At 49.6% G+C, this 17885-nt stretch overlaps 1 protein-coding gene across 2 annotated transcripts; it reads right to left on the bottom strand.

Moving 5' to 3' along the window:
- Positions 1-299: 299 nt before the first annotated feature.
- LOC308606411 (carbohydrate sulfotransferase 6) lies at positions 300-17542 on the bottom strand. Of its 2 annotated transcripts, none has more exons than XM_081217254.1 (3): positions 17029-17081; positions 3221-3296; positions 300-2162 (listed from the first exon to the last, which is right to left on the bottom strand). In XM_081217254.1, the coding sequence occupies exon 3, from the start codon at positions 2144-2146 to the stop codon at positions 959-961; it is 1188 nt and encodes a 395-aa protein (XP_081073380.1). In that variant the 5' UTR covers positions 2147-2162; positions 3221-3296; positions 17029-17081; the 3' UTR covers positions 300-958. The 2 variants fall into 2 exon arrangements, 1 of the variants encoding a protein (XP_081073380.1); XR_014013813.1 differs by lacking the exon at positions 300-2162 and adding an exon at positions 17456-17542 and having other exon boundaries at positions 17029-17325.
- Between the last annotated feature and the right edge of the window lie 343 nt (positions 17543-17885).

The following is a 17885-nucleotide window of genomic DNA, read 5'->3' as shown; positions in this document are numbered from 1 at the left end:
AGGCTCCCTAGATTCTGCACCCTGGACCCAGAGCTCACCACTTCCCGTATCTCACCTCGCAGCTGCGGCCCTAGCCATGGCCGCATGCTGATCCCTTGAGCAAATAAGATGGGAAAACCTGACCCTTCTTCGACCAGGAGACAGGTCCCTGCAAGCCTGATTCGCCCTCTCCTCCCCACTGCGGCCCCGGAGCAAACCCCCGCTCCTCCCTTCATCCTCCTTCTCATCGTGTGGCCTTGGACAAGTCCCTTCACTTTTGCGTTTTGCTTGTCAAACTTTACAGGCTGTAAACACTAATCTGTATCATACAGGTGAATTCTGTTTATTTCTGTAGGTAGGATCCTTCCTGTCAGGACAAATCAAAGTTTCACCTTCCCTGGGCAGGTGATGGGGGCATGTGGGCTCCCAGGAGATTGGGGCAGAGAGAGACTAAGGGGAGACCACAAGATAGAGGCACCTTGGCGGATTTCTTACTGAAGATACAGGTGAATATAAAAGCACTGGCTTTGGTGGTGTGTGGTGCCAGAGGCACGGGGTGTGTGTAGGGGGAGATGTACCGACTTCAGGGACCAGCTCACCACAGTGTCCCTCTACTACTCCCAGGCAGGGCCGGGACAGCCTTCTCAGCTGCAGGATGAGGCATCCCAACAGAGACTTAAGGGGAAAGAAAGTGCTGGAGTAGGAGCCAAGTCGTCTCAACTTATTCCCTGTGCCCAGAGGAAGTGGGGGCACGAGTCTGCTTTCCATGAAGAGTGTGCGTGGCGGGAATCTACCTCCTAGAGAGGATTCAAAGGAAAAATAAGAAGTGGGGAGAAAAAAACAGTCTGGGGACTCGGTCCTTTCCTACTACGTGGGGGACCTCCCAAACTCCCGGCCTCGTGCGGGCGCCCCAGCTCCTTCCCCACCACGCGTGAGTCTCCTGGCCCTGGCAACCGCCAGCCACAGCTGGGGGCCTCTGCTACGGCCCGGAGTGCTCGGCAGTGGACGATGCCCAGCTAAAGCTGCTCGGGCCGCGCGGCAGCACGAGGTCCAGGGCGAGGTCGCGCTGCTCGTCCTCAGAGAACACTGGCCGGTAGCCCAGCAGCTGCAGCGCGCCCGCACACAGCTCCTGCACGCGGCGGATCTTGGCGAAAGGCAGCGTGTGGCGCCAGGCCTGCGAGACGTTGAGCGCGTCCCTGGACGTAGTCTTGAAGGCCTCACGGCGCGCGCCTGGCCCGACCCCGTGGGTGATGTTGTGGATCCAGGCCTCGAGCTGCGGCGTGAGACTCAGGCCTGCGAAAGCGTAGAGCGCGCGGATCTCGGGCAGCGGCGCCCGGGCCAGGTCCTCGAAGCGCACCAGGCGGTAGCGGCCGCGCAGGGAGGGCGGTGGCTTGTGCATGGCGGCCTCGGCGATGCGCACGTGGCTGCGGCACACCTCGCGCACCACACGCAGGTCCGGGTCGGCCTCCACCCACTTGCCGTTGGTGCCCAACACGATGCCATTGTCACGGGCCAGTGCCTTGGCCGTCTGCTCGCGCGAGCGCAGCACAGCCCGCGGGTCGCGTACCAGGTGCACGATGCGCAGGTTGAGCGCCGGGTCGCTGAGCAGCGGGTAGAGTACCTGCAGGTTGAAGAAGCGCACCTCCTTGAGCACCACGTGGCTGTAGGAGCGGCAGGCCTCCTGGGCCAGGCTGAAGGGCCGTCGCGCGCAGAGCGGCTTGCACACTGCCTCGCTGCTGATGGCGCCGCGCGGGAAGGCGCTGCAGGCGGGCGGCGAGCACAGCGCACGGCTCTCCGCCCACTGGAAGAGGTCCGACAGGTTGCGCCGCCACGGCAGGTAGGCGTCGAACACGTCCATGTCGCACAGGAAGACAGAGCGCACTAGGTCGCGCACCGCCATGTGTAGCGCCACCGCGCTGCCCTGTGATAAAGCGGCCCAAACGTGCCACGCGGGCTCCATCAGGTAGAAGACATTGGGGTGCTGGCTGAAGAGCTGGCCCACGAAGGACGAGCCCGAGCGCCACGAGGACAGCACTAGCACGTGCACCCTCTCCTCGCCACCCACCGGGGACGGCGGCCTGGGCCGGGAGACCAGGAAGAGCAGGAGGCCAGTCTGCGCCAACAGGAGCGCGGTCACAGCGGTGCTGGAGATGCGCCGCAGCCACATGCCGCCGGCCGGGGGCCTGCGGAGGGAGAGTGCAGCCGTCAGGGACTGCGGCCCGCTCACCCATCCCACACCCCAACTCCTGTCCGGTGCTGCCAGGGAGCAGCCCCGGGACTTGACCACCCCACCTGTGGAGGCCTCCCAAGGCCAAGGCCGTCTCAGTTGGACGCCCTTCCGGGAATGCGACTTTAAGACATGAGCCATGATCCAGCCTTTGCAGAGCTAAAGGCCAGTTGCACAATACTATGGGCAGTGTTTTTTCCCTTCTCTCTCTTTCTCTCCCCGCGCCCCCTTTTCTTTCTATCCAGAGGGGGAAATATATTTAAAACAGAATTCCTGCTTTTCACTTAAAATTCCTTTTAGGGGAACAGTTGTGGGTTGTTTAGCTAAATAGCTTGATGGGTGATTTGGCAGAACCCTCCCTGGCTCCGCCACTTCCTAGCCTATGATCTTGGACTAAATGCTTCATCTCTCTGTGACTCAGTTTAGCCATCTGTAAAAAGGGGATTAATTCTGGTTCTGGAGTATTGGGATGAGCATGGAGGGGTGGGGCATTTCTCATAACTGAAAACTTGCACTTTCTACATAGTGTGCTTCTGCATTGTTTGACTTTTTTTTTTTTTTTTTTTTTTTTTGCGGTACAGAGGCCTCTCACTGTTGTGGCCTCTCCCGTTGCGGAGCATAGGCTCCGGACGCGCAGGCTCAGTGGCCACGGCTCATGGGCCCAGCCGCTCCGCAGCATGTGGGGTTTTCCCAGACCGGGGCACGAACCCGTGTCCCCTGCATCGGCAGGCGGACTCTCAACCACTGCGCAACCAGGGAAGCCCTGTTTGACTTTTTAAACAAGCAGATACAACTTCTGTTATTAAAAATAAACACACAGACAAAGAACAGCAGCTGTTGCTCTCGCCCATGGAGAGTGAAGTGCTGCAGGATGCACGGATTCCCAAGGGAGGATATCCTTCTGGATTTGTGTAATTTTGCAGAAGAAACCAGTTAAGGGAGAGGTAGGATGGAGACAGAGAAAGGGAGAGATGAGGGCAGAGTCAGACCCCTTTCCATGCTGAGGTTACTCACTGCTGTCCAGGGCTGCTGGGAGAGCTGCCCACCTCGGTCACAGATCCATGGGAGATGCCTGGAGGTTTTTCAGGGCCTGGGAAAGCAGGAGGGAAGCTGGGTCAGAGTCCTACAGGAGGAGATGGCCCTGCACAATGGGAGGGCTCTGCCTTCCCAGACTGACAGAAAGATCCCCACGGGTGGGACTGTAGCTGTCCTGCCCCTGGCTGGAGCTGGGCCCAGACCAGCAGGCAGCTGGATACATTTTTCCAGATGGGAGTGAAATAACCGTCTCTCCTGCTCGGTTTGAGTTCCTCTGATGCCACTCAGAAGCTGTGAACCCTGGGAAATAACTTAACTACTCCAAGACTCAATATCCTCCTCTGTAAAACGGGGATGATAACATTTGACCTCAGGGTTCTTGTGAGAGATGCTGCTACAAAGACATACGAGGAAAGGGCTTGGTAAAGTGCCATACACGCCCCATGTTACTGTTGTAGCATTCAGCTGTGTCTGGAGAGGAGGAACCGTGGGAAGTCTCCACCCAGATAAGACCCCTGAGGTCACCTACGCTTGGAATCCCAGCTTCTCCCAGGCCCCCTGTAGCCCCTAACCACCCCTGAGTCCTTTAGTGGATCTTAAGAATGTCCCCCCCCCCGGGGGGGAGGGATAAATTGGGAGATTGGGATTGATGTATACACTATATATATAAAGTAGAGGGCTTCCCTGGTGGCGCAGTGGTTGAGAGTCCGCCTGCCGATGCAGGGGACACGGGTTCGTGCCCTGGTCCGGGAAGATCCCACATGCTGAGGAGCGGCTGGGCCTGTGAGCCATGGCCGCTGAGCCTGCGCGTCCAGAGCCTGTGCTCCGCAACGGGAGAGGCCACAGCAGTGAGAGGCCCGTGTACCGCAAAAAAAAAAAAAAGAAAGAAAAACAAAGTGGATAACTAACAAGGACCTACTGTATAGCACAGGGAACTCTACTCAATATTCTGTAGTGACCTATATGGGAATCAAGTCTAAAAAAGAGTGGATATATGTATATGTATAACAGCAGAAACTAACACAACATTGTAAATCAACTATACTCCAATAAAAATTAATTTAAAAAGAAAGTGTGGAACGAAACAGTTATTTGTAGTGAGGTGGATGGACCTAGAGTCTGTCATACAGAGTGAAGTAAGTCAGAAAGAGAAAAACAAATACCGTATGCTAACACATATATATGGAATCTAAAACAAAGGAAAAAAAAGAAAATGGTCAGAAGAACCTAGGGGCAGGACAGGAATAAAGACACAGAGACGTAGAGAATGGACTTGAGGACACGGGGAGGGGGAAGGGTAAGCTGGGACAAAGTGAGAGAGTGGCATGGACATATATACAGTACCAAATGTAAAATAGAGAGCTAGTGGGAAGAAGCTGCATAGTACAGGGAGATCAGCTCGGTGCTTTGTGACCACCTAGAGGGGTGGGATAGGGAAGGTGGGAGGGAGGGAGACACAAGACGGAAGAGATATGGGAACATATGTATATGTATAACTGATTCACTTTGTTATAAAGCAGAAACTAACACACCATTGTAAAGCAATTATACTCTAATAAAGATGTTAAAAAATAAATAAAAATTTAAAAAGGTGTCCCACAGAGTGTCCTACAGAGTGAAAGGAACACTGAGCCCAGCTCCCACACCCCGAGACCCCAGAGTTTTCTTCTCTTTGCACTGCTGCTCCTGCAATGATCTCAAGGATGAGCCGATTTGGAAGGGAAGGACCTGGAAGTTTCTTTCCTCTTTCCCTTTGCTCCCCACCAAGCCACCTTCACTGTCCACCTCACCACTGAGGGAAGCTGGCATCTAAACCGTGAGCAGAGCCCACACCTACTCCTCCCCTTATCAGGAGGCTGCAGGATCGGGTGGAGGATGCCCAACAGCTCTGTCACCTGCTGGGTCCAGAACTGCCTCCTGGATACCTCGCCCACTCCTGGATCACACTGAAGACGAAGACAGCAACCACCCACCTGCTCTGCACACGTCACCTCCTCTCCTCGAGGGTGTGCTTCCAGAGAACAGGGTGCAGGAGAGGGAGGAAACTCTAACTCATATTTGCGGACATAACTTACCCCAAGTGCTAGGTGACTTAACTCAGCGGCCCCTGAGGCGGGCATTATGATCTCAGTTTTTTAGATGAAGGGCCCAAGGCTTGGAGAGATGGCAGGGGAGCTGGGACCCCAACCCAGGACTTCTAAGTTCCGGGCACTTTCTGTCACAGACTGCTGGCTTCTCCCATCCCTGGGAGATCCCTGCAGAACACAAGACCCTGATTCCTGGGCCCAAACACAGCTGCCCAAGCCAGCTCTGCCCTCCCCTGGGTAAGGAGGATCTTGACCCCAGGCCAAGGTGCTTGTTACCTGCACTCCAGGGATGCTAGGGGTCTTCTTAAGTGACTCACACAATACAGGAACTGTTATCTGATCCTGTGACTGGAACTCAAGAACTAGAAAAGGGATGGAAACATCCTACCCATGCAGAGGGTCCAGAGAAGTCCAGATCTCAGCTGGGAGTTTTCTGAGAACGTGCCTTATATTCAGCGCACCCACCAACTGCCCCAGGGTTCAAGTTACAAAGAACATGTCAGGCAGGCACTGTGATGTGTACTTCATCTTCATGATTGAATTTTATTCTCCCCAAATCCCTAGGAGGTAGACACTATCCCTGTCTGTTTTAGTTAAGGTAGTGGGGCTCAGAGACATGAATATACAGCTGGTAATGGGCAGGGCAGGGCTTTAAATCCAAGTGCCAGAGCCCCAGCGTGGGGCTCTGGGTGGCCCCTCTCCTAAGCCTTTGCTCAATGAAGTCCCCCATCCTGGAAGGGCCATCTGCCTCTGATATGAATTCTTTTCTTTTTAATTTTTTGTGGGTCTATATTAATTATATGTCTAATTTTTGGAAAAGGTGATACAAAGAGGCGGCACAAAATTTGAAAGCTACAGGCGAGGGCATCGTGGGCTCTGGTTTTATTTGTCAAAATTAGAAAAGGGGCCCCATCCTCCGGCAGACGCAGCCCCATATCAGAAAGCAAAGGCCATTCAGTCAAAAGGAAGTGATGTTCTCTGTCCCCTTTGCCTCCCCCCAAGCCCACCTCAGAGGCAGCCCTGTCTCCAATTTCCACAAAGTCTTCGACGGTGATGACGATGTTTAAATTAATTATATATTTCAAGGGAGACGGGTAGGAGTAAAGTGCAAGAGGCCACAGAAGGAATATAACATTCCTCTTCCTACCCTGATAACCAGGACCACCTTACAGAGTTGTCTTTCTCAAGTCCCTGAAGATTTTTTGTCATAAAGCATTTTTAAAATTTACTTTTGTCAAAGTAATACACAGAGCTTGAATAAGCATTAGGTATCCCTGAAAGTTTATATGAGACAGTGACCATATTAGCTTCCCCTGGGAGGGGAGTGAAATAGTTGGGAAAAGATATTTCACAATAAATCCCCTTCTTTTTTTTGGGGGGGGGCAGCTGCTTGGCATGCAGGATCTTAGTTCCCCAACCTGGGATCGAACCCATGCCCCTTGCAGTGGAAACGTGGGGTCGTAACCACTGGACCGCCAGGGAAGTCCCCACATTTGATCATTTGATCATGCCATTCTTCTACTCAGCAACCTTCAGCTTTCCAACTTTACTTCCCATTATTCCCAGCCAGCATTTTACATTTCAGATAATCTCCTACGCCTCCACTGTGAGTATCCAGCCCTGAGTCCCAACAGAAGTCATCTCAGCATCTCTGAAGGCACCTCATCCCTGACTCTCTCCAGGCACACACCGTTCTGCCCTGAGTGACACTTTGTCTCTCCTTCTTGCCTGTGAGCCTCTCCTTCAACTGTGAGGGTTGGGATGGTGGGTTTTTGCAAGGGAGCGTCTGTTCTCAGGTACCTAGTGTGGGCTCGGTACTGCACAGGTGCATTGGACAGGGCTGTCTGTGTTCATTCAGAACCTATTCCCCCTTCTTTTGTTAACAGCCTCTAGATTTTTCTTTGAGGAACCACCCCTCACCCACATAAAGCACGTGTGGTTTGGGTAGGGCTGACCCACCACCCCCTGGTTCTTAGGGAGTCCTGTGTCTCAAGCCTGGTTCATCCAGGTGTGGTATATTCCACACACAATCTCCCTGCCACAGCGACTGGCTTAGGAATGGACATCAGCCCCAAGTCCAGTCCCAGGATTTTTGCACATCTGAAGGGAAGAGGGAAATTGCCTGGGTATAAAGCCAATATAGGAGAGAAATGAGCAGAGAAAAGAAAGACTGGGAGTCCATGAGCAAGCTGACGGCACCAGATCCAGCTGTGCCAAGATTCACCCATGTACTTTTCAGTTGGGGAAAATACTCCATTTTTGCTTAAGCCAGCATGAGTTGAGTTTCTATCACGTACAACCAAGAGTTCTGATTAGATAGTGGATCCCCTTGGTGGGATGGGTTGAGGGTAGAACTGTAAGGGAGCATGGGCAGAGAGAGCTTCTAGGGGCTGGTTATGCCCTGTTTCTTGATGGAGGTACTAAGTACATGAGCATGTTCAACTTGTGAAAAGTCACTTTTATGTGAACTGTGCTCTCTTCTGTATGTATATTTCAATAAAAAGTTAAGAAACCTCTAACACCATATATAAAAATAAACTCAAAATGGATTAAAGACCTAAATGTCACACTGAATACTAGAAAACTCCTAGAAAAGGACTTCCCTGGTGGCACAGTGGTTAAGAATCCTCCTGCCAATGCAGGGGACACGGGTTCGATACCTGGTTCGGGAAGATCCCACATGCCGCGGAGCAACTAAGTCCGTGCGCCACAACTGCTGAGCCTGCACTCTGGAGACCACAAGCCACAGCTACTGAAGCCTGCGTGCCCAGAGCCCATGCTCCACCACAAGAGAAGCCACTGCAATGAGAAGCTTGCCCACCGCAACAGAGAGTAGCCCCTGCCCGCCGCAACTAGAGAAAGCCTGTGCGCAGCAACAAAGACCCAATGCAGCCAAAAAATAAATTATAAAAAAAAACCTCCTAGAAAAAAACATATGCAGAACACTCTGATGTAAATTGCAGCAATTTTTTTTTATCTGTCTCCTAGAGTATTGCAAGCAAAAGCAAAAATAAACAAACGGGACCTAATTGAATTTAAAAGCTTTTGCTCAGCAAAGGAAATCATAAAACAAAAAGACAGGAGGGAGACGCAAGAGGGAGGAGATATGGGGACATATGTATATGTATAGCTGATTCACTTTGTTATAAAGCAGACACTAACACGCCATTGTAAAGCAATTATACTCCAATAAAGATGTCAAAAAATAAACAAACGGGGCTTCCCTGGTGGCGCAGTGGTTGAGAGTCCGCCTGCTGATGCAGGGGACACGGGTTCGTGCCCCGGTCCGGGAAGATCCCACATGCCGCGGAGCGGCTGGGCCCGTGAGCCATGGCCACTGAGACTGCACGTCCGGAGCCTGTGCTCCGCAACGGGAGAGGCCACAACAGTGAGAGGCCCGCGTACCGAAAAAAAATAAAAAATTAATTAAAAAAATAAAATAAACAAATAAACAAATAAAAAGACAACCTACAGAATGGGAGAAAATATTTGCAAACGATGCGATTGACAAGGGATTAATTTCCAAAATGTATAAACAGCTCAATATCAAAAAAAAACAAAAAACCCAATCAAAAAATGGGCAGACCTAAAATAGACATTTCTCCAAAGAAGACATACAGATTGCCAACAGGCACGTGAAAAGATGCTCAATGTCACTAACTATTAGAGAAATGCAGCTCAGAACTACAGTGAGGTATCACCTTAAACCAGTCAAAATGGCCATCATCAAAAAGTCTACAAATAATAAATGCTGGAGAGGGTGTGGAGTTTTCTCCTTTTGGGAAGCTTCTACACTGTTGGTGGGAATGTAAATTGGTACAGCCACTATGGAGAACAGTATGGAGGTTTCTCAGAAAACTAAAAATAGAGCTACCATATGATCCAGCAGTCCCACTCCTGGGCATATATCTGAAAAGACAACAACTCTAATTCAAAAAGATACATCCACCCCAGCGTTCACAGCAGCATAATTTACATTAGCCAAGACATGGAAGCAACCTAAATGCTCATCAACAGATGAATGGATATAGAAGATGTGGTACATATACGCAATGGACTATTACCCAGCCATAAAAAAGAATAAAATAATGCTATTTGCAGCAACATGTATGGGCCTAGAGATTATCATACTAAGTAAGTCAGAAAGAGAAAGACAAATACCATATGATACCACTTATATGTGGAATCTAAAAAAATGATACAAATGAACTTATTTACAAAACAGAAATAGACTCACAGACATAGAAAATAAACTTACAGTTACCAGAGGGGAAGGGGGGGGATAAATTAGGAATTTGGGATTAACAGATACACACTACTATATATAAAATAGATAAATAACAAGGACCTATTGTATAGCACAGGGAATATCTTGTAATAACCTACTATATATATATAAAACTGAATATATATAATATATATATAACTGAATCACTTTGCTGTATACCTGAAACATTGTAAATCAACTGTGCTTAAATAAAAATAAATAAATAAATAAATAAATTTAAAGTATATGGGACCTATGGGACTTCCCTGGTGGTCCAGTGGGTAAGACTCTGTGCTCCCAATGCAAGGGGCCCAGGTTCGATCCCTGGTTGGGGAATGCATGCTGCGACCAAGAGTCTGCATGCTGCAACTAAGACCCGGCATGGCCAAAATTTAAAAAGAAAAGAAAAGAAAAAAAAAATATATATATATAGGACCTAAAAGAAAAAGAAAAAGTAAAGTACATAGATACGAGAAAATCTGTAAATGTCCTGAAATTTTATATGAAATTCTTTAGTGTATGTACATATACTACTTCATTCTGTAAACACTTATTGCATGACTATTATGTGCAAAGTATGAAACTAAGTATCGACATGTGGCCACTGCCTTCAGCTTAATTTCTAGCTGAGAAGGTCACCATGAAACAAGTGATCATTTAACCGCAAGCATAATCAGTGTAATGGAGGGGAAGGACAGTGCTATGGGAGCCCATAGCTTTCCTTAGGAAGTACTTGCTGAACTGGGATCTGATGGCTGAGCAGGGCTTAACTATGGGAAGGGCTGTGTGAGGAACGGGCAGAGAGAAGAGTTTGGGAGGAGTCAGTTAGATGAAGCAGCATCTCTAAAGGCTCTGAGAAGAAGCATTTCATGTTCAAGGGTCTGAAGGAAGGCCAAATAGGCTGTACGCACAGTGTCTCAAGAAAAAGAAAAGAAAGAAATCATCCCATTGAACCCAGTCCCATTCATTGCAGATTTTCTGTTAAAGAAAGCAAAACCTAGTGATACATGCTTTCCTGGATCTCACACAGCTAGACACTGCTGACAGGGCCCCAGCCCAGGATTTTCAACTTGTACTTGCCCTATGCTATACAATCTACCCAGAACTGCTCCTTGAATTTCCCCAAACCTCTTTTATTCCCTTCCCCTCACTATACATAGAACATCATTTGTGTAAAATTATAATTAGAGAAACAGTACCTGCCTCAAGGGATGTGAAACAGATTTGGTCCAGTAAGAAGTATGTGAAGACGAAAGTGTCGGGACTTCCCTGGTGGTCCAGTGGTTAGGATTCGCTGCTTTCATTACCGAGGGCCGGGTTCCGGGTTCAACCCCTGGTCAGGGAACTAAGATTCCACAAATCACGCAGCCAAAAAAAAAAAAAAAAAAAAGAGGAAGGTGTCCTACTTACTGAAGCATATTGTTTCCATAAATACAGTAATTTGGAGGGGAGGAAAAGGGCTCTGTCCTGCTTTCTATAATAGTGGCCAATATGATAAAACCTCAATTAACAAGATAAGGCAGAGAGAAATGCTAATTAATTTTATCAAAAGGCCTGGAGGCCTTGTTTTGTATCCAAGATCAGCAAGATTAACCCTCCCATAGTAGAGAGCTGGGATCCTGTGTATTCAGGCCACTAAGACACATTGCCCATTGGCACATGAGAGAATCTGGAACTGGTCCTGCACTGGTGGGAGGTCAGTGCAGCTTTTTAATTCCTGTCCTTTCAGAAACAGTAGCTGTATAGTCATAAATTCAGTGCCTACAAACTATAAGGCTTTCAAAGAATGGGATCAATTTAAAAAAATGATCCAGGGGCTTCCCTGGTGGTGCAGTGGTTAAGAATCCACCTGCCAATGCAGGGGACATGGGTTCGAGCCCTGGTCCGGGAAGATCCCACATGCCGCAGAGTAACTGAGCCCATGCACCACAACTACTGAAGCCCACGTGCCTAGAGCCCGTGCTCCGCAACAAGAGAAGCCACCACAATGAGAAGCCCGTGCATCGCAACGAAGAGTAGCCCCTGCTCACCGCAACTAGAGAAAGCCCGCGTGCAGCAATGAAGACCCACCGTAGCCACAAAAATAAAAAAAATTTTTTTTAAAAATGACCCAGCTATTTGAGACTGACGCCACATTTCAGGAAGCAGAGACTGTAAAGTAACCTCTTATTTTTTCCAAACAAAAAACAACCTAACATTAAAATCACTGGATTGCTTTAAAAAAAAAAGTTAAGAATCCTGCCTGAATAAGATAGTTAAGTGTCATGTCAGGGATTGTCCCAAAGCGTGAGTGAGTCGATGATATTAATAAGTATTTGCTGGGGCTTCCCCGGTGGCGCAGTGGTTAAGAATCCGCCTGCCAATACGGGGGACACGGGTTTGAGCCCTGGTCCAGGAAGATCCCACATGCCTCGGAGCAACTAAGCCCATCCTTCACAACTGCTGAGTCTGCGCTCTAGAGCCCACGAGCCACAACTACTGAGCCCGCACGCCTAGAGCCCGTGCTCCACAAGAGAAGCCACCACAATGAGAAGCCCACGCACCACAGCAGAAGAGTAGCCCCCACTCCCCGCAACTAGAGAAAGCCCACACGCAGCAACGAAGACCCAATGCAGCCAAAAATAAATAAATAAAATAAAATAAAATAAAAATAAATATTTGCTGAATTGATATCAGGTCCTCTGTTATCCAAATCCAAAGGGAGTAACTTCCCACTTGTCCCGTATTTCTTTCTGCTGAGCATCTTAAAGTTTCGATATCTTCTAACCATTCCTGACTAATTCTTGGCCTGAGAGACACAGGAAGGTGCTATTGTCCTACCTGATGTGCAGATGGGAACACTGAGCTACAGGACAGGGGAGGCTTTGCCACAGCAGGGCCCGAGCGGGAGCCCAGGGATCCAGCTCTCTGGGCAGCACTCACTTGCAGCTCTGCTCTGCCTGCCCTTGACTCAGCAGCTCCTCTGGTCACCAGCCTCTCCCAGCCCTGGCACAGAATCTAAGGGAGTGAAAGGTAATACTAGGTACAAATCCCTGGCTCAGATTTCTCTCATTTTGGCATCAGCTGGAGGCCATCCCTGTTCAGGAATCCCAAAGGCTAAAGAAAAGAGATTCCGGATGAGGTATGCGTGGACTCTAGGCGTCAAGGGCCATCCCTGGAGGCAAACCAGCTCTAGTGGAGGCCAAGGCATCTGTTACGGAGAAGGCTGACAAGGAGGGCAAGAAAGAGGAGGAAAGACGAAGAGGGAAAGAGAAAAGAAAAGCAAGAGACAAGGGAAAAGCAGTAAGGGAGAAAAGGGGAGAGAGAGGAGGAGAAAGATGGGTGTTTACAGTGGAGTGGGAAACATGGAACACCAGTTAATACTACCTGCTGAGGGCTTCCTATATGCCAAGCCTTTCCCACCCATCTTCTGATTATTAAATCAGGATTACCCCACAACAACCCTATGAAGTGCATCTGATACTCATCCTTATTTTACAGAAGAGGAAACTGAGGCTTAGAAAGATTTATGAACTTGCCTAAAGGGCCCACACAGCAGCAAAGTCAGAATATGAACCCCAGCTGTCTAACTTTAGAGCACTTCACTATATAATACCAAGTGGAAAAAACACAACAAAACATCCAATTGTGTTAAAAGTACATGAACATCAAAGAACACCATCAAGAAACTGAAAGGATACCCAGAGATGGGAGAAAATATTTGCAAATCATATACATATAGAAAGGGACTTATACCCAAATATAAAGAGCTCTTACAACTGAACAATAAAAGAGAAACAACTCGATTTTTAAATAAGCAAAAGGACTTCCATGGTGGAGCAGTAGTTAAGAATCCACCTGCCAATGCAGGGGACACGGATTTGAGCCCTGGTCCAGGAAGATCCCACATGCGGCGGAGCAACTAAGTCCGTGTGCCACAACTACTGAGCCTGTGCTCTAGAGCCCGCGAGCCACAACTACTGAGCCTGCGTGCCACAACTACTGAAGCCTGTGTGCCTAGAGCCCGTGCTCTGCAACAGGAGAAGCCACCACAATGAGAAGCCTGTGCACTGCAACAAAGAGTAGCCCCTGCTCGCCACAACTAGAGAAAGCCCCTGCACAGCAATGAAGACCCGACGCAGCCAAAAATAAATAAATAAATAAAATAAGCAAAAGATTTGAGTGGATATTTCTCCAGAGAAGACGTATATGTGGTCTGTAAGTGCATGAAAAGATGCTTGACATTTTTAGTCATTAGGGAAATGCAAATCAAAACTACAATGAGATACCCATCCACTTCCCATCCACTAGGTTGGCTATAAGAGAAAAGACGAATCATAGCAGTGTTACTGAGAACATGGTAGAACTGGAACCCTCATATGCTGCTGGTGGGAATATAAAATGGTGCAGTTGCTGTGGAAAACAGGTAGTCCCTCAGATAATCACAGAGCTACCATGTGATCCAGTGATTCCACTCTACAATACCATAAATCCAAGAGAACTGAAAACATATATCCACACAAAAACTGCTTCATGAGCTTTCACAGCAGCATTAATCATAATAGCCCCAAAGTGGAAACATCCTACATGTCCATCAATTGACGAATGGATAAACAAAATGGGGTGTACCCATATAATTGAATATTATCTGGCAATAAAAAGAATACCGATACGTGCTACAACATGGATGAACCTTGAGGTGATTAACGCACAGCACTGAATCTACTGTAAACCAGTGAATTGGAAACTTTAAAAGGGTTACTTTAAAGTATGTGAATTATATCTCAATAAAACTGTTATTAAAAAAAAAAAAAGTGGGCTTCCCTGGTGGTGCAGTGGTTGAGAGTCTGCCTGCCGATACAGGGGACACGGGTTCGTGCCCTGGTCTGGAAGATCCCACATGCCGCGGAGCGGCTGGGCCCATGCGCCATGGCCACTGGGCCTGCATGTCCGGAGCCTGTGCTCTGCAACGGGAGAGGCCACAACAGTGAGAGGCCTGTGTACCGCAAAAAAAAAAAAAAAAAAAAAGTCATGACTATGTATAGAAAGAAATCCAGAAGGATGCATGCTGAATATCAGTGGCTATCTTTTTATGGCCAGATTACAGGTAATTTTTTTTCTTGTTATTGCTTTGCTGCATTTTCCAGGTGGTCTCCAAGAGACTTTTATTACTTTGTCAATCATAAATTATCAGTTCTATTTCATTGGTTCAAGGAGGCATGGGTGGAGTTTGCCTACTTCAGCTTTCATTGCAGGGAGAGAGGTGCCTGCAAACCATCTCCCACCTGACCTGAGTACCCAGGTGGCCAGAGGAGAGGGGCATGGGAAGGAACTACCCGAGGGGCTTGTCAAGGGCCCCCAGCCCACACTCAGTCTCAGGGCTGTGGGCTGGGCCAGGCTGTGGCAGGAGATGTGCCTGGCCCTAAGCCCTGGCCACATCTGCCATCTCTGCGCCTGCCCCGAGGAGCAGCTGTGTGGCATCAGCCAGAGGCAGGGAGGCTCCAGTCGCACAGCCCGGATGCTGCTGGAGAAAACAGATCTGCCTGCAAGAATCTATTGGGAAATGAAATCAAATTAGTCTGGGGAAGGAGCCTCAAGCCTCCTTGGCTCAGAGCCACCCCGGGGGCATTTCAGAGCAGATGAGCAGATATCAAAGCATAAACCCCTTTTCCCTGGCTCTGCGCTTTGGGGATCCTCAAAGCACACCTTACGCAGCACCTAAGTTGGTCTAAATCACAGCACCTGACGGCTGAAGTGCCCTAAAGTCTGGGGCACCCACCTCTTCTCTGCAGTAACACACACAGGGAATGGGTGTAGAGGGTGCATGTTTTGCGCATTCCTTTGTGTTCCCCCAGGTGTGGACTGAGCTCTCTTATATATACAGGGATAGTCTGGAGTGTCCTCTGGTTTATTTTTTAATCTCTTATTTTGATTCATTTATTTTTAAAAAGTAAATCATTCTTACAAGTCAATGACATAAAATGAAAAAAAGGAAGGGACTGTTTTAGAAGAAAACAACTCAAAACACAAAACAGCCAAAGACAACATGTGGACCTTGTTTGGATTCTGATTCGAACAAACCCAGTGCAAGAAGATATCTGTGAGGTAATCAGAGCAATTTTAATGTGGACTGAGTATTAGGTGATATGGGGAAATCATTGTCAATGCTACTATCACCACCCAGAATACTCTTGTTCATGCATTTCTGTACCTAACTCCCCTTACTAGACTAGAAGTGGGACCCTATCTCATTAGAGGGAGTAGGAGCAGCACAGGGGCTAAGAGTGTGAACTCCACTTGATCACTTACTGTGTGATCTTGGACAAGTGACTTAACCTCTCTGTGCCTTTTTAAAAAAATCTATAAATAGGGGAACTAATATAACCTAACTCATGGGCGTGATCTGAAGAGTAAATGAATTGATATTTATAAAGCACTCAGAACAATGTCTGGCACACAGTACACTTACAAGTATTTGCTCAGGAATCTCCCAAATCCTGGGTCACAACTATATTCTGTGAATCCAAGTGAAAGCTTTTTCATAAGGAAAGCTCAAGGACAATAGCCTAACCAGGTCCAAGTGACCCTAGCACCCTAGCCGCAGAAAGTGGCAAGCCTAGGCAGGGGCATTACATACAAAACAGAAGACAGTGAATAATGGCTAAAAGCCTGGCTCCTGAAGCCAGATTGGGTTAAAATCTCGCTCTACCACCAGTGAGGTATGTGACTTTGAGCAGGTCACTCCTAACCTCTCTGTGCTTCAGTTGGCTCCTTTGTAAACGAGGCTCTAACAGCGCCTACCACACGGGTCCAGGAGGAGTAAATGGAACAATCCAACCCTTAGCATAGCCAACGCTCCCTGAGCAGCATGCTCTTATTAGCTCTGGTACTTGGCTCACTCACTCATGGCTTCACCTCAGCCAAGTCCCTTCTGCTCTTGAGGCCTCAGTTTTCCCATCCTCATGCCTCCAGTACAAGAGGGAAGAGGAAAGAGAGTTAACATTTGCTGGGCACCTAGGCTGAGGCCGAGAGAGGACTCCATTGCTGCCCAAGATCCAGCAGCGAGAAGCAGGGGCCGCCAGACTCACATTCAGCTGGATCTGGTTCCAAATTCACTCACCGAGCTGCTTTTCCTCCAGAGTTCCCTGGGAAAAGCCCTTGGAGAATTTTCTAGATTAAAGCCATACCCTTTGAAACTCAAGTTTCAAGAGACAAGGGATCCCCAAGCAGTGATCTCCTGCGCAGCTGAAGCCCCAGGAAGACACTTTCCAACCCGCACTCGGGGCGGCGGTGCTCTTTTCACGTTCTGATAAAACCACTACCACCACCCTCAGCTCTAACTCGCACAGCCGACCCGGCTGCAAGATCAGGGCCTTCCTAGCTGTGCCACTGGCTTAGGCCCAGGCCGCGCAGGGTGTGGGCATCCCGCGCGGAGAGAGGACGAACCAACGTACCCCAAGCGAGGCGTCCCAGCCCGACTGGCGCGGCGGGAGGCAGACGCCTCTGGCCCCAGTCTCAGCAAAGGCTCCTGGACGTCTTTTCCAAGCTCCTCTCCACAGCCGCTCAGTCTCCTCGCCGGGAGAGTCCGCTGCGGCTGATTTGTTCCGCAGGGTCCCAAGGCTATGAAGGGGCACCCAGTGACACCGGGGAGAGGGCTCCAAGAGGCATGGACTTGCGAAGCGGATACCAAGATATTGGAGGCACCTGGAGACCCAAGGCGGCGGGAACCAGAAAACAGGGCAGGATTCCCCCTGAAAAAAGAGAGGTGTCTTTTTTAAGAATGCGATGTTGGCGGAGCAGTCCCGGGGCAAGGACAAGAAACAGACTCGGGCCCTCCTGCCCCGGAGCCCCCTGGGTGTCCGGCCCCGCGCCCCGCGCTACCTGGGCGGCCGCCGGAGGCCCGCGGCGCTGCTCTGCGCTGCCGGCCCGAGCGGAGCGCGCACAATGAGGCGCTTTCAGACGTGGCTGCGGTCCCGGAGCCGGCGGGAGGGAGCCGGAGCGGGAGGGAAGGAAGGAAAAAGCCGGTTGGCCCCCGGCTCTGGCTACCCTGCCCACCTCGGGCGGAGGGGCCACGCCTCGGGGGAGGGGCGGCCGTCCAGCGGCGGGGGCGGGCGAGCCCCGGGGAAGGAGGGCACAGGTGGGCCCGGGGGGGCTGCCGGGGGCGCCCGGCTTGGCCAAGGATGTCAGAGGGCGCTCGCGGAGTCAGCTCTCATCCCACTAATTGACCAAAAAGTTGTCTTCCCCCTCTAATCCCCAGAGAAGGGAGGCTACTGGGAACACAAAAGGCCCTTGTGAAGGAAATCGAATCTTA

Source organism: Mesoplodon bidens (assembly GCF_964165515.1).
Source record: "Mesoplodon bidens genome assembly, chromosome: 18".
Lineage (NCBI taxonomy): Eukaryota > Metazoa > Chordata > Mammalia > Artiodactyla > Ziphiidae > Mesoplodon > Mesoplodon bidens.
The sequence above is the reverse complement of the archived record's forward strand: the minus strand, read 5'-3'. Positions and strand labels throughout refer to the sequence as shown.